Source organism: Symphodus melops (genome assembly GCF_947650265.1).
Source record: "Symphodus melops genome assembly, chromosome: 1".
Taxonomy (NCBI): domain Eukaryota; kingdom Metazoa; phylum Chordata; class Actinopteri; order Labriformes; family Labridae; genus Symphodus; species Symphodus melops.
In genome coordinates, this window is record NC_136691.1 from 29,463,332 (window position 1) to 29,479,595 (window position 16,264).

The 16,264-nt window shown below is 44.9% G+C and overlaps 2 protein-coding genes across 2 annotated transcripts; one reads left to right on the plus strand and one right to left on the minus strand.

The window, feature by feature from the left end:
• Window positions 1-1,489, minus strand: LOC306833354 (protein regulator of cytokinesis 1-like). The gene is made up of 3 exons (XM_079358575.1): window positions 1,349-1,489; window positions 1,056-1,188; window positions 1-135 (listed from the first exon to the last, which is right to left on the minus strand). Exons 1-3 carry the CDS (start codon window positions 1,357-1,359, stop codon window positions 16-18), a joined length of 264 nt encoding a protein of 87 aa, XP_079214701.1. The 5' UTR covers window positions 1,360-1,489; the 3' UTR covers window positions 1-15.
• Window positions 1,490-6,574: 5,085 nt separating this feature from the next.
• Window positions 6,575-15,001, plus strand: LOC306825277 (cytotoxic granule associated RNA binding protein TIA1-like). Its single transcript, XM_079345915.1, has 12 exons — window positions 6,575-6,843; window positions 7,585-7,681; window positions 7,945-8,043; window positions 8,729-8,783; window positions 8,878-8,965; window positions 9,247-9,322; window positions 9,428-9,536; window positions 9,623-9,718; window positions 10,301-10,385; window positions 11,235-11,373; window positions 12,107-12,258; window positions 13,627-15,001. Exons 1-12 carry the CDS (start codon window positions 6,815-6,817, stop codon window positions 13,763-13,765), a joined length of 1,164 nt encoding a protein of 387 aa, XP_079202041.1. The 5' UTR covers window positions 6,575-6,814; the 3' UTR covers window positions 13,766-15,001.
• Window positions 15,002-16,264: the final 1,263 nt, after the last annotated feature.

Below are 16,264 nucleotides of genomic sequence, written 5' to 3' on the forward strand. Positions count from 1 at the left end.
AGAAGTTTTGTTTCCTCAAACAACGGCAGCTGAAGCTCCAGACAGTTTCTCCATTTCTGTCTGGCATTTTTCAATGCTGCTCATCAGCCTGTGCTTCAGAGACTCCTCTTCTTTCACCGTCATCTCCAACAAGTTCTAGAGAATAAACAGAAAAGATAAGCACTCTGCAGATGTAGATCTCAGACTAAATATCCAGTACCTGCTGAAAACATGCAGAAACAGATCTATGGTGATCAGTGCACACTGCCGAGACCGTAAAGTGCCTTGTTGCACAACATTACGACTCTTGGAGGACGTTTGTCTTCCTCATGTTTGCATGGGAAGTTTTCCTGTCATAAAACCTACTACATACTGTTTTTGACTTTTTGTAAACAGCAAAGTGCTGAATTTTTCCTTTTTTATTCTTCCTGAAGACTGGGACATCAACATTTAAAAACAGTTTCTACCCCAGGGCCATCACCGACAAGAACACCAATAAAGTGCACTTTTTTCCTTAATGCTTTGCTCACGGATGAGCTACCATCCAAGTAGGAAAAAACAGAGTGCAGAAACAGATTTGTGCACTTTACATTTAACTGATGGACGTTTTGAGTTAGTGGAGAAGAAATGCAGCTACAGAGTAGAAGAAAAACTGATGCACATGTGTTTTTAAGGAGCGTGTGTGTAAAATGTGCAATACAGTGTGTGTTGGACCTCTGTTTACATGCGACTGTTTATCTCTTGTTTTGATTCTAAAGTAAGCGGCTGAATGTTTGACAAAAGTTTGAGTCCAAGAGCAAATTTTAAAAAGGGGGACAAATGAAGTGCATGAGGGGTCAGATTAAGAAATACTGAGTTCTTTACAAGTTATAACCCCAAACTAAAACGTTTAACCAGTGACCAGAGAGGTCTCGAGTTTCACCCTTGATTGTCCTGTTCCTTCAAAAGCCCCCAAACACACCCTGAGCCTGCTCCTCTGTCCAAACCCGTTTGTAACGTAGGTCAAGTGATAAACCTCTGCAGGAAAACACTGATCGGGATTGAAATCTTAAAAACAGTGTTGGTGGCTGTCTCACCTTAATGTGGTTCTTGACTACATTAGTCCTCTGCAGTCTCTGGTCTTCTGGGATCCCGATCTCCTCCCAGATGTCCTTCAGGTGGATTAGCGCTTTATTAAGGCACGACACCGACTGTGCAGCGAGCACCTCGCTACACAAACACAGAGACACCACCGATGACTGTTAAATCAATACGAGAAATCAACTCTACTGTGTGCAGCTTAAACAGTGACCCATATTCACTAATATGACCGAGATAACAGTCTCATTTAAAGTATTTTCTGGGGACATAAAGAAAGTTTTAATCTTACCTCCGCCTCATTTTTCTCGGCTAGACTTGTTTTCCGACTTCTTGAAGAGTTAAAAACAACTCAAACTTGGAAAAAAAATATAAACTATAATCGGAGCGCTCTCTGCTCGCTCTCTTTCAGCCCAGTACAGTCCGTTGCTACCAGTGGGTGTGGACTGTAGCTGTTTCCGTTCTACGTTCGTGAAGCTTTTTTACGGCCCTCATGGGCGCTGTCAGCATCTCTGATCAGTTTTCTCCTTGTATGAGCTGAAAGTTTAGAGGGACGGCCGGGTCTTTGTAGATTTGCAGTGGTGTGATACTCCTTCCATTTCAATATTATCGCTTGCACAGTGCTCCTTGGGATGTTTAAAGCTTGGGAAATCTTTTTGTATCCAAATCCAGCTTTAAACTTCTCCACAACAGTATCTCGGACCTGCCTGGTGTGTTCCTTGTTCTTCATTATGCTCTCTGCGCTTTAAACTGACCTCTGAGACTATCACAGAGCAGGTGCATTTATACAGAGACTTGATTACACACAGGTGGATTCTATTGATCATCAATAGTCATGTAGGTAAACATTGGATCATTCAGAGATCCTCACTGAACTTTTGGAGAGAGTTTGCTGCACTGAAAGTAAAGGGGCTGAATAATTTTGCACGCCCAATTTTCAGTTCTTTATTTGTTAATACAGTTTGAAATATCCAATAAATTTCGTTTCACTTCATGATTGTGTCCCACTTGTTGTTGATTCTTCACAAAAAATTACAGTTTTATATCTTTATGTTTGATGCCTGAAATGTGGCAAAAGGTCGAAAAGTTCAAGGGGGCCGAATACTTTCGCAAGGCACTGTACATTATTATATTTTATTCAATCACATGACATGTAACACTAGTCTTGTAACTTTAACAAATACAGATTGTACTTAAAAACATAGTGTGGTATTTTAAGCTACTTTCTTTCACTTGATTGTTCAGTTAGATGGAGGTAGTATTTAAGGTTTTTGTGGGTTATACAGGTTTGAAAGAGGCAAATGAATGCACAGTATTTTAAAGTTAAAGCAGATTAATCTAAATATAACAAAAAGCAAATGTGGCTTATAAGAAAAACCTCGGTATTAAACAGCCTCTCTTTTCTTCCGTTCATCTTTTGAATGAATTGTCAAACATTGCTCAGGAGATGCAAGCTGCGTCCTCTGTGGCTCAGGCGCGACACTCGGCCCACTGTTTCACATCAGACCGCCGTCCAGTGTAAGATCACACCAATTGCCCTGTCAGGTCCTCCAATCCGTCTTGTCTTACAGAGCAGCAGCAGGCTTTGGAGCAGGCAGCACACCAGAGAGGACGAGCTGGAAGAGGAAGAGGAAGAGGGAGAGAGAGAGAGAGAGAGACAACATGAGAAAAAGGAAATGTAATGTATAATATGTTGGCAAAAACAGAGAAATACCTATTCTTTATGCCTTCTTTTATTGAGCCTGTGTGTCTCCTCCTAACCACCATAACACGCAGCCTGTTTTTGTAGTCTATGTCAGGTTTTGTCAAGTTATAACACAATTTATTAATAAGCGTTATTAAATGTACAACATGATCAACTTGTGATTATTGGATTGGTAGTGTGTGTGTAAGCTCATGCTGAATATTTGGCAGGTTTAAGCAGCATGATGCTCGGTTAATATTATATTACCGCTGACGTTTGTGTTCACGTTTCTGTCAGTCTCTTAAATCAGACAGAAGTTAAATCAGAGCTTACTTTAGTTTTATCCTGATATCTACAGAAATATTCTCCCTGATTATACAGTATTATAAATATCAGGCTGCATGGTGACATGTTACTTTCTGTATAACACACTCTTTACACACTGTAAACATGTACACATCAGTAATGATACAGGACAGATTTATAGTATTTAGCTTAGCCTATTTATTATTTACTGAAACATAACTGTACAGTCAATGAACGCCATCTATGAGCTGATTTTAATTACCATGTTTTCGTTTTAAATACATTTCCACTCACAAAAACGATATAACAATATCAAGAAACATATCATGTCAGTTATTAGGTTTGCTCATGTTAAAAAGTAAAATAAAAAGATAAATCATGCCTGATAAGTAACCTAGCTTAGACTGCTAATATGTTAGCTCGCTCGATAGCGCTTTAAGCAATGACACATAAATCAAACTTTACATTCGTGACATTCGTTTACTGCCGAAAAAACAGCTTTCACCAGCTCAAAAAAGACGAACAAACTGAACAGAAAAGCTCTATGGCGTCTCGGCTTCACTTCACGACGTAGCTGCTTATTTACCAAGAGCGCTACGCAAGATCATCGCCATGTATGACGTAAAATCCCGTTTTTTAACCTCAAATAACTTATTTAAAACAAACTTCACAGAAAAATGAGCACTTGAACACCATGTAGGGTGATAATATCTAATGATCACAGCAGAGTTTGGGTCTGGAAAAAAATTATGTGACGAGTATTTTAACTTAACAGTTTGACCCAAGTCCCGTCTGTTATCATTGAGGAGGCGGGGTTTATGACCTATACTGCAGCCAGCCAGTAGGGGGAGCTCTAAAAATAAAAGCTTCACTCCACAAGGGACCTTGTCCCGTCCATTGTTTTTACAGTCTATGGTACAGACACACATTCTTATTAGTTACCCATAACATCAGTGCCAGCAACATGACGATGAGAAAGTGTGCATTTGTGTAAGAGAGTGTCAGTGAAGGAAGGTGTGTGTGTTTATAATATAATACATAACCACCTTTCAGTAGGACACAAGATTGTACAACAATCAAGTTTTCACGTGTGTATGTATATATAACAAATAAAACGTTTATGTGAGTATGTCTAAAAAGAGTTGCAGAAAGAAAGGGAGAGATGTTGATATGACCAGAGTCATGATGCTCTCAGTTTAAGGACGTTAAATCACAGCAAACAGAGGTGTGTGGTCGGTCACAGCCTGGAGTCTCACTTTAACTTTAACAGGAGCCCAAGTTTGATCATATATGACTACAAAAACTTCAAGTAGGGCTGAAAAGAAAAGAAAACTTGCTGTTAAATGTGTTTCTAAGTAACGCTTGTTACGATGACATAACATTATATATGGTAAAAAACCAGTTATTGCAATTAAAAGCTGCATAAAATACCGGCATAGTGACTCGCTCCCCATTGATTCCTATAGACTCTGGTGCTAGCGTAGAGCGAAGAGACCCATCCAATATGGCGGCAACGTTACATGCGTTCCAGCACGTAATGAGGCGTCGACGTATATTATGTCTTTAGACTGGTGTAGTTTTGAGTCCTAAAACCAGGAAGTGAGTTAGCATTTTAGCGCCGTGGTTCAAACCTCTAAAAGTCAATGTGGATTTTGAATGTGTTTGTGTTTAGACGCCTGAAATAAGATCTGTGGTTAACACAAGATGAAGAGATGTTGACGTTTTGTTAGACGAGAAAAACAACGTTACCTAAGACCCCACTTGTGACTTTTCAAGTTTTTACGCAAACTTTAAACAGCGGTTGCTAACGAGTAGCTAACTGAAACTACAGTGGTTGTCACAGACATTACACGTCATCACACCGGGAACTCTCTCCCTAATCCTCCTTACAGCCTCTAGTCATGTTTTTCAGTGTTCTTGCAAATATTAGGTTAATAAACAACTTATTAATCTAATGTTTCACTAGCTTGTCAAATCCGCTGATTAGATCGATGAAGCATAACGGTCGTGACGTCATTACAAAGCGTATAATGTTAGCTTTTTACTTCTCTGGGCTGCATTAACTCTTCAAACTTCATATAAATGATGTTCATCTGTAAAGTTTATCCCGCTGAACAAAACAGCTACGCGTCAGAAACGTGTGTTTGACACAGAGCTTATTTTCTGCAATGATCCAAAATCCAATGCAAAAATCCCATAGACGAATTTCCGTAGGAACCACCGGCGCCATTTTTTCGGGTTGGCCTACAAAAATACGTCATTACTACACCAGTCTATGGTTCATCCTGACCCAAGACCAACCATAGTGGGAGGAAGGCTCATGGACGTTTCCTTGAGGGAGTCATCCCAAAAGGATCAATAAAGTTCAGTTTAAGTCTAAGTTAATAAAAACATCATCTATTGTCACTTAAAGCAACAATGACTTTGTCTAAATATGCTGCATTACCTGCTAAAACAACAAAAACACGTTTCATTCATTTATTGTTTCAGTCAATTGTTGCCACATTCAATAAATGAACCGCTCATCTTAAAATGATATAAATCTTTGTTTTGTAACCAACGTCAGTGTGTCCAGTGAATTTAAAGGCAAAATGAACAACATTAAACACACAAACATTAAACACACATCAGTAATCCAGTCAGTAAACCAATCCTGTGTAAATGTGTCTGTGAGTCCTGACTGTCTCCAATGAGGGAGAAGCCCGAGTCACGCGTGTTGATTTGTTAATTTGTGTGTTTTATGAAGCTAACTAAAGACCGCTAATATTAGCATGCTAACACAACAATGCAGAACACAGGAGGCAGGACAGTTTGGTCTGCTGCCTGTGCTCAATGGTGCTTAATTATGGTGCTTTCTGATTCAGAAACTACTTTGTGCCAACGTGAGTGGAGGGGGGTTGGATGTGTGTCTCTGGAGGAGACGTGGAGGCTGTCACCAAATAGCAGTTTGTTTTGGTTTCATGCTGGAGCTCAAGGGCGACATCGACTGGATGAAAAAGTCGATCATTATTCCTGTTATGTGGGAAAGAGTCTCCCCTAGTCCTGCCCAAAGACCGCTGCCTAAGGAAGAGTGAGCTGCTGCTGAGAGATGCCGCTGTTATAAAGTGTCAGAGTCTGTTTCATCAGGGACAGGAGGGTCGGAGCAGAGAGAACTTGTCTGATTCCCAGCCAGCGCCATCTGTTGTTATATTGTTGTATTGATAGAGAGCCCCCGAGTGGCGTAATCTGCATATTGCGCCTTTAACTTTTGAGCACATCATTATCTTTCTACATTTTTGGGATTTAAGGTTCGCCATACTTAGTCTTATTGTTATTCAATATTACATATTTAAATTGCTCATAAAATAAATAACACATATTACAAGAATGGTGAAGACGCTCATTTGTTTCAGATTTACATATTTAACTTTAATCATCAAAAGATCCTGACATTGATCAAATAATTCATAGATTAAAGTGGCCTAGTCTGGATTTAGTTGTTAAAGGTAGTTTTGGTTTTTTAATCAGGAGCTCCACGAGCCTTTCTTTCCGCATCTGAGCGCGCGGGCTGACGCTGACGCTACTGCTGACGCCGCTCGCGCTCCTCCGCCATCTTCAACTTCCTATTGTTTGAGTCTGCGGTGTGTGTGTGTGTGAGAGTGTGTGTGTGTGTGTGAGTGTGAGAGCACATCCAGCGCTACACTGGACACACAGCCGATCGAGCTCAGCACACATCTTTTTGTATGTCATTGGATTAACGGGCTCCCAGCACGCGACCACTAACCCGTGATGATGGACGAGGATCAACCCAGAACCCTGTGAGTACCGGGCCCGGTTCCGTCCCGGCGTGGGGGACGAGACTCCGTGTTATAACCGACACGTTTCCACGTTGTTGTTCCTCCATAAAAAACAGCAAACTGTCTCTTTTACATTTTAAACGCGACATATTCCCAGCAGCACGAGCTGCGTGTGGTCACAGGATCCGTGGGTTCGCAGTTCCGACCAGAACACCGGGTTCTGTTTGATTTGGACCCATAAATGGAGAATGAAACCGACCCGCTAGTTAGCATTAGCTAAACATGCAAACACACATATCGTGAGTTAATTATCGGTATGTGGATCAGTATCCCCTCTCATCGTGGCGCTAACAACAACATAATCGCGTCATTATCTCAATAATGGAGCTAAAGAGAAGATTTAATATTAAATTTAACGGAACTAGCGTTGGGTGCTAATGCTACGAGTGCTAGCATTAGGCCCCTTGAACCGGCTAACGTGATGCTTAAGCTAGCTGGCAGACGAGCCACGTCAACGCTGCGAGGATCGGCCCGGGACGGGTTCACCCAACCCCGCAGCTTTCTCCACACAACCACGACTGTGCTGCAGAACACGACGCACACACACACACACACACACACACACATCTGTCGTGTTATGTTGTAAATAAGGACGTGGACTGTTGCGTGTTGTAGCTAGCTAGCCTGGTTAACTAGCCTTTGTTTGCATGCTACTTCCTGTTTGACAAAAGGCTCACATCTCCCCCTCTCGTGTTGTTTCAGGTACGTGGGGAATCTATCCCGGGACGTCACAGAGCCCCTCATCCTGCAGGTCTTCACACAGATCGGACCCTGCAAGAGCTGTAAAATGATCGTGGATGTGAGTGCTCTCTTCATGTCTTTTTTATGTGTCCTTTGTGTTCATTTGTTTTTCTTGTGTTTTTTACGTGTTCATGTGTTCTCCATGTCTTCATGTGTTCTTTGTCTTCATGTGTTCTTTGTGGGTTTTTTGTTCATGTCTTCTTTGTGTGTTCTTCATGTCTGCTTTGTCTTCATGTGTTCTTCATGTCTTCTTCATGTGTTCTTCATGCCGACTCTGCTGCACGTCATGGTGATAACATGAGTGTTGTTTCCCATTGACAGACGGCTGGAAATGATCCATACTGCTTTGTGGAGTTTTATGACCACAGGCATGCTGCTGCTTCTTTGGCAGCGATGAATGGGAGGAAAATAATGGGTAAGGTAAGCTATCGTGCCTACAGGGTGAGTGTGGATGGGTGGGCTGTGGGGGGGATCAGGGGATCATACTGCATTAATCACATAGTGTTTTCAATCCAACAAAACACGAGCTGCTCGAGTTAGGGTTAGAAGAGTTTTTCTTCTGTTTTTAGTAATCCACATTAAACCAGACACATGTCGAACACATCAGGAGGTGTACCGTCCTTATCTGACCTTTCAGTGATGGAATCAGAAAATAATGTACCAACGCTGGATTAGTTTAGAGGAACTGATAGCAGTCAGGTTCTCTCTGAGAGTAAAGGAAATCATCGCCCTTTAACCTGCTGCGTTAAATGACCGCAGGGCCTCATTACATATTAAATAACGAGTGGAGATGGATGAAATCTTATTCAGGGCGAAGAATACAGAGAAAAGTTCACCTTACATTATTCACTGTACGAAGCCGTCTTTGTATTTCATCATCATTAACCACTCCAGCTTGTTTTGTAAAGTAATTCACAAAGCCACCAAAGAAAGAGTCCGTCGTTTTTAATTTAGAGTTATTAAAAGTCGATAGACATCACATTGTTCATTCTTATAAGAACGACATAAGTCTTCAATCAGCGTTTGGTGGTGTGGTTCAGAGGAGGCTCGGAGGTGATGTAAACGTACCCCACCTGTCCTCTTCTTTCTCTGCTCCCCTCTGCAGGAGGTCAAAGTCAACTGGGCCACGACGCCGACCAGCCAGAAAAAAGACACGAGTAGTAAGTACGCGTTTGAGACGCCGTGAATCTCAGGACACAAAGTCCAAAGTTTGAGCCAGGGAGTCGTAACCTCTCGTGTGCTGCGTTCCCTCAGATCACTTTCACGTCTTCGTTGGAGACCTCAGCCCAGAAATCACCACAGAAGACGTCAAAGCGGCCTTCGGTCCATTCGGCAGGATATCGTGAGTAACAACGCGTCACTCGCACACATCCTGAACTTTTCCTACAGATATTCACTGAAGAAGCAGAGCGGCGTTTTCTGGCCCCGCTTCCCCAAACAAGGTGCACGAAGAGTGGAAGACTTGTGGTCATGACACAAGCCGTGCGCCTCGCTGGAGGTGGCTTCAGTTCAGAGCGCTGACACTTCCTGACGAAGGCTCGATGCCGCAGTGTTCTTCACGTCTGTCAGGAGGTTTGTGGAGCGCTGCGACCTTTAATGAACTCTCCTTGTGTTTGCCTGCAGAGATGCTCGTGTTGTGAAAGATATGGCGACAGGGAAATCTAAAGGCTATGGCTTTGTGTCTTTCTTCAACAAATGGGTAAGAAGTGATCCCGCTGTCTCTGACTTCTGTGCTCGCTTTTTTAACATTTCACACGATTGAGATTCCAGATCGACGCAGTAACCCGATCCCCGTCTCTTCCAGGATGCAGAGAATGCCATCCAGCAGATGGGAGGTCAGTGGTTAGGTGGCAGACAGATTCGAACCAACTGGGCCACAAGAAAACCCCCCGCCCCGAAGACCACCTACGAGAGTGCGTCCTCATGCATGTCTCCGTTTCGCTCGTGTACTCTGAACTCGTCTTTGGCAGAAGAATCATTCTCTCTTTTTAACTTGCAGGTAACTCCAAGCATCTATCCTTTGACGAAGTCGTCAGTCAGTCCAGTCCCAGTAACTGCACTGTGTACTGCGGGGGGGTCAGCACAGGACTCACAGGTAAGAATCTAACCGTGAAGACGGCGTCCGTGTTAGTCGACTCGCTGCCTGTCTAATGCAGACTCAAGGAGCCATTCTCCTTAAAGTCACAGAGGTTTTCCCAAGCTGCCCAGCACGGTGGCGCTACAGGGGCAAGGCGGCATCACGTGTGTGTGCGCGGAGCCCTCGCTGTCTGACGTGCTTTTAAAAGGATGCGACACGGTCAGAACAGGAGATAATGTTTTCAGATCAATATGAAAGAATAAGGATGTGGCGAGCGCCTCGTTACCCAGAAACCTCATGAGGAAGAGCACGTTAGGCGACGCCTTCAATGTCCTTCACGAGCTCGAGCTGCCCGTGTGCGTAGCCTGGCGCTCGGCACTCGAGCTTGGTGCAGCACGACGTTTCTACAAACCTTCAGTGTAACAAGTCCCAATCGTGGCCGAGGTGTAAAGTGAGGCGGAGAGCCAGGTGTGAGACAGTCAGGCCATGGTGTCCGAGGCGCCGCTTCAATAACCATAGAGAAGAGCTGGATGTAGGATGAATTCATGGGACAAACGTTGGATGTTTTTTCACGTGAATGATTCTCTGTTCTGCTTTCAGAGCAACTGATGAGACAGACCTTCTCTCCCTTCGGACAAATCATGGAGATCAGAGTTTTCCCGGACAAAGGCTACTCATTTGTGAGGTGGGTGACAGTTTCTCATCAGGCAGGAGATGAGAACACACACACACACACACACACACACACACACCTTTTTCTGTTGGTGAGAGGCGACGGAGGCTCGGGTAAGAGAAAAGAAAAAGGCGTTCATGAATCCGTTGAAATGTTTGAGCGATCTGTGCGCAGCGGGGCCTTCTTTCTGGGAGCTCCACGTCGGGTCCCGTGAGATCGTGGATCCTGATTGTCCCGGTGCTGGATGTGATGCTCCCCGGCCTCAGAGACTGTGAGCTGGCTGAGTTTCTGAAGGATATCTGGGATGATGGCGTTAAACGCCACAAAGATCAGGATCCCAGCGTCGGACCCTGGGGAGTCGAGGTGATGCAGGATGGAGTCCAGTCCCATGTGGACCCAGGGCGATGGGTCTATGCTCACTGAGTCCATGTTTCTTTGGGACTGGGATGATGGTGATTTTAAAGCAGGAGGACACGTCAGCTCCAGTGATGAGTTCAGATCTGCGTGAAGACGGAGGCGTGATGTAACGGGGGATCACCTGAGCCGGCTGTGTGTGCACGTGGCGCTCCAGCAACATCACGCCGTCTCACAGTAGATGTGAACGTACGAAGACGTGATGACGGAACGTCTGCTCGGTGAAAATCAGTCTGAAAAGAGCGAGAGAGAAATGGACGCAGAACGCCTTTTTACTTTTCTTACCTGAAGAAACGTCAGTTACACCTGTTGTTGGTTGACTTCTTACAAACTGTCAATATGATGTTTGAGATGCTGAAGACTAATACTGACTCTCTCTCTCTCTCTCTCTCTCTCTCTCTCTCTCTCTGTCTCTCTCTCTGTCTCTCTCTCTCTGGGTTTGTCCAGGTTTAACTCCCACGAGTCAGCAGCCCACGCCATCGTGTCCGTGAATGGCACCTCAATAGAAGGCCACATAGTCAAATGCTACTGGGGCAAAGAGACCCCGGACATGATGAACCCCATGCAGCAGGTGCCTATTCCCCAGGTAAGGACGCCGCCGCCACTCCAATCATCAGCACCGACGCACTCGTGTGCATCGAGACTCATCGTGAAGAGTGTGTCAAACGTCCACACGCGCTCTGAGGCCCCGTGTCCACCGCCACCGTTATTTTCGGAGCCTCTCTTTGGGTTCAGTAGGTCGAGTGTTTGCAGCCACCTGAAGCCGTGCGTCGTCGTTCACCTTTTTTATGCCGCTGCCATCGATGTTTCAACTTTTGAGGAAGACGCCGGTGATGTCACCGGTGATGTCACCGGGCGGTCTTTTCTTAAAAGTGCAGCCACGCGTCTCGTCCCCTGCATGCTCTCTACTCCGTGTCTGCCCGGGAAATAAACGATGTCAAATCCAAAAATAAATATCGGAGCAGTGTCTGTCATACTGCGGCTGTTGTCATGGAGACAGGACGGGACATGCAGTGCTTTCTTTTCTTTTCTACGCTTCATGCAAACGCCGAGTGCACAGCCAGCGGGTTTCTTTCCGACCGGGTGGACCTGGGGTCTTAGTCGTCCACGATATGCGATTAGAGACTCTTCCCTAGCAACCGCCTGCTTGCATAGCAACCGTTTGTTCTTTGTGAATATGGTTTGGTATGGAAGTGATAGCGGACTGTCTCCAGGTCTGGGCGTAAAAAAAGATGGATTTGAGTTTCCTGATTTGAAGAGCGTCTTATGACAAACCACCACACACTGTTGAACGCCGCCTGTTGCTTTGTCCCTCACAGCAGAACAAGATGAGCTTCCCTGCAGCCCAGCCCTACGGCCAGTGGGGTCAGTGGTACGGCAACGGGCCCCAGATCAGCCAGTATGTCCCCAACGGGTGGCAGGTCCCCACCTACGGCGTCTACGGCCAGGCCTGGAACCAGCAGGGCTTCAAGTAAGTAGCAGGGCGCACAGGGCTCCACTTCACCGCCTCCTTCTACCTGAGCTCCAGCAGAGACCCCGGGGCCACGGGAGCCAGCTTTAGCCACATGAGAGGAGGACTTGAACTCCCTCCCCCTCCATCCCCCCCCTCCCCCTCCCCCCCCCTCCCGACAGCATCCCTCATCTCGATCATCTTGGGAAGATTGAGACACACACACATCCTCAATCTGAACTTCATTGTTTTTTTTTTTTGTTTTTTTTTTGTTAATCATGTTTTTCCCGAGAGTGTCGGTTTGACCAGCTCACTGCAGTAACTTCACGTGAATTATGACCCTGACAGTAAAAACTCCAGTCTGACGACGACCCACTCAGAGCTGCTTCTGTGGTTGAGAGTTTCATTAACTACAAATATGATTCATGTTATTCATTCAGCGAGACGAATGCTAAAGCTCAGAACAAAGTTTCCACTTCCTGTCCTCGCCGGGTCGGATCGTGTCCTTCCCGTCTCGGGGGGACGGGACCGTGGTCTTTCTCCCAATGTTACCTTGTTCTGTTTGTCAACATGCATGTCATGGCTTTTACATTGTTCCCTTTGTAATGAAGTTGACTTTATTCTTTCATCCACCTGAACATTCACAGGACACTCACATTGAATCTCTCGGGTGGTCGCTCCATGTTTTATTTTAGACGGCCTATGTGCAGTGATGTTTGTGCAACCAGGAAAAAGAAATAAAAGAGACCATATGATGATGGAGGTGTACAATTCTTGGTGAACAGCTTTCTGTATCGGCTCGTCTTTGCAAAGGTTCAGAGGTCACACGCTCAGTTAATGCACCGTTAGCCTCCGCTCTCCCCCGCTCGTCTGCCTTCACATGAGCCTCATCGTACCCGAGTACACATGTGTATGTGCATGGTCGGATACAGCAGGAGACGGTATGCACATGCTGTGTGATGCGTTCACAGACCCGACTCGTGTACGGTACGTGTGTGAATGAAGCGCACTCTGAGGTTGGACCGGGTCTCTGATGTGGAAGATAAAGAGCGGGGGGGGGGGAGGGGGGTACAGAGTCATACTTAGCTTGCTGCTCTTAGCCTGTATGCTCATTGTCTGCTTTGTCCACCCATGTTTAATCAAATCACACTGACCTTTGACCCCTCTGAAGATCCCTCCACTTTCTGTTTCCCCTCCCTAATCGTTGCTAGCTTGATTGTTGCCCAGCCTGCTTCCCCCTCTGATAACTCTGTTTGCCTTCTCGTTCTCATCCTAGTAGCTCTAATATAAACCGTCCCTTTGCTCCCTCTCGCCTTGTCTCTTCTAACCTGCTGGCATTTTGTCTTTCTGTCTCTCTCTCTCTCTCTCTCTGTACCTCGTTTTTTGCAGTCACTTACCGGCCAGTGCTGGGTGGACTGGCATGAGCGCCATCAGTAACGGTGGGGTTATGGAGCCTACACAGGGATTGAATGGGAGTATGCTAGCCAACCAGCCTGGTATGGGAGCCGCAGGATACCCCACACACTGATCAGTGGGCAGGGTGGGAGCTTTGTCAACCATCAGCCTCTTATTGGCTGTACAGTGCCCTGCAGGGCTGTGTAACCCCGCCTCCGATTGTGGCAGGACTAAGACTTTTACTGGGATGTGGAACCTAATGGGAAAAGGTTGACGTCTGTACGAGTTGTAAATGGGAATTCATGGGGGGGAGGGGAGGGACGGGCGGGCGATTTGACCCACACAGGTATCTACACCCTTTGTGGTAGGCGAGTCTGGCCATGAGCCGGCGCTCTTACCGTTTTTAAGTTAACTGTAAATGAGTATAAAACTGTAAAGGACAAACTTTTTGGCTTTTCTTTTCTTCCGGGGTTTTACAAAATTGCTTCCAACGTCACATCTTTTCCTCTCGCACAGCCACAGGGAGGTCCGTGTCTTTTTGTTGTTTTTTTTTCTTTAAAGAAACTGATCAAGTTTGAGACGTGCTAAGTTATGAACCTGAGTTATTCTTCGAGGAGCGGAATTTTTTTTTTTTTTTTTTTCTCTCTTGGATTCAAAATCAATCGCAGGGATTCTTGCCACTGCTGTTTCTCTGTAAGGGCAGATAAATATTGCACAGTTTTTTCCTCTCTTGTACTCGGAAACATTTGACCACCAAGAGTATTTTCCTTTTTTTTTTCTTTTTTTTTTTTTGCATTCCACTTCTCCATATCTATCGGACAGCCTCAAACCGTTTGGCCACCGCGTGTAAATAACCATTCATTCATTTGAAACGATGTAAGTAAAATGCTACTGTTAACTGTGGGTGCTCGCTTTCTTTGTTTTGATAGCTCGACAGTTAACTCCAACATTGTTCGTAGCAGAGTGGCGCTCTAGACGTGACGCTGGCACAGTGCAGCGGACGATTCTTCCACGCAGGGACACGAGGGCATAGCCATTCAGAGAACACAACTCAAATGTTAAAGGGTGAACATGTTCGACACTCGGGATGGTTTTTAAATATGTTTTGAAACGCCAGTATTTTATATCAAACTATCTGAAGGGGGTTCGACCTTCCCACACTTGCTGTGTTGGCCGGAGCGACGGGGAGGCCGACATCGTAACTGTTGCCTTATAGAGCTGGTTTCTTTTACCTGACGAGATCCTCTTTTTAATTAGGCAGTGCCTACAGACCCTTTTGTTTAGAAAGGTGTTAGCCCTGACGACTCTGCTACTGTAATCAATGTTTTCTTGCTTTGTCCAATTAAAATGCTAATGCACATAAACCACACCCCGTGTCTGTGCTCCTTTTGTCTTTACTCACCGAAGGGTTCAGTCATCAGCAGACAGGGCGCTTAGACGCTCTCTAACTTTAATGTTTAATTAATGAATCGCTTCAGCTGCAGCATGAAACCCAAACAAACTTCTGTTTGGCCACGCCTCCTCCACCCTGAAGCCTCCGCTCTCCTCCAGAGACGCACCTCCAACTGCTCTGCACGAAGGAGTCCTCAATAAGAAGTCACCATCATTAAACGTACCTTATCCTTTGCTTGAGATGCATTGTTGTTTTAGCATGCTATTGTTAGCACTCTTTGGTTAGCTTCTTATTGAACAAACTGACACAGAAGGGGAGGAGCTGGCCTTCCTGTCCATATAGACAGTCTGAACTCAAATATTCACACGCAGCCATCCGAGCAGCGGGAGCAACTTGGGGCTGAACGTCTTGCCCCAGCACATATCAGACAGTTCATGAGGCTGACAGCTGAGGGGAAGAAACTGTTCTTGTGGTGAGAGGTTTTGGTCCTGATGGAGCGCAGCCTCTTACTAAAGCAAACGGTCAAATAACTTACCTCGTTTGAGTTCAAATTCAGCTTTAATGGAACTTAAATTAAAAAGGAAAATGAATTTTTGTAATGAATGTCAAGCTTGACTTAAAGCTTTGGACCCTGAAGCTTACAGGGCTCCTTTTGTCACCTGAACTAGCAGAGGAGGAGAGAGCCTCCTCATGCTGCTCTGACCTCTGACCTCCAGCTCAACGCTGAGGAAGTGAGGACAACAAGAGGGAAACAAAGGAGAACACATCACATCTGCTCCTATACGAACAGGCCTCATGATTGACACACACGCCTGATGATTTAAGATAGTTTAATGATCTATTATTAATGTGAAATATACGTGTCCTGATTCTGTTTAGCTAACATGCAAATGCATCGCCTACTGCCGACCGACAGGAAGCACCAAAAAGGAAATGTTAGATGAAGTAATACAGTTAAATATTTAGATTAGATTCTTAATATTTCCAATACTAGCTAAATGTTGAGGATAAGGCAAAAAATATTTACAATCAGGACATGTACTTAAAACATTTAAAAGAAGTATTCCACATTGCGAATGAAATTAGGCCTGTCTTTTTTATATATAAAAAACTGCTATGATGAAGTTCACAAATATTTCTCTAAATGTGAATAAAACGTGACTTTTAACATTTATTTTTCAGGGACGTTTTCAGGCTAAATGTTGAGACTTGTAAACTTTACAATCTGCTCCGTGTGTA

Bases quoted from the DNA above. Each gene is read 5' to 3' on its own strand.
- LOC306833354 (XM_079358575.1), bottom strand. The intron at 136-1,055 runs GTGAGACAGCCA...TTTATTCTCTAG, and splicing joins TAGTCAAGAACCACATTAAG to AACTTGTTGGAGATGACGGT.
- LOC306825277 (XM_079345915.1), top strand. From the start codon at position 6,815: ATGATGGACGAGGATCAACCCAGAACCCT. The intron at 9,537-9,622 runs GTGCGTCCTCAT...TTTAACTTGCAG, and splicing joins CCCGAAGACCACCTACGAGA to GTAACTCCAAGCATCTATCC. The intron at 12,259-13,626 runs GTAAGTAGCAGG...CGTTTTTTGCAG, and splicing joins TGGAACCAGCAGGGCTTCAA to TCACTTACCGGCCAGTGCTG.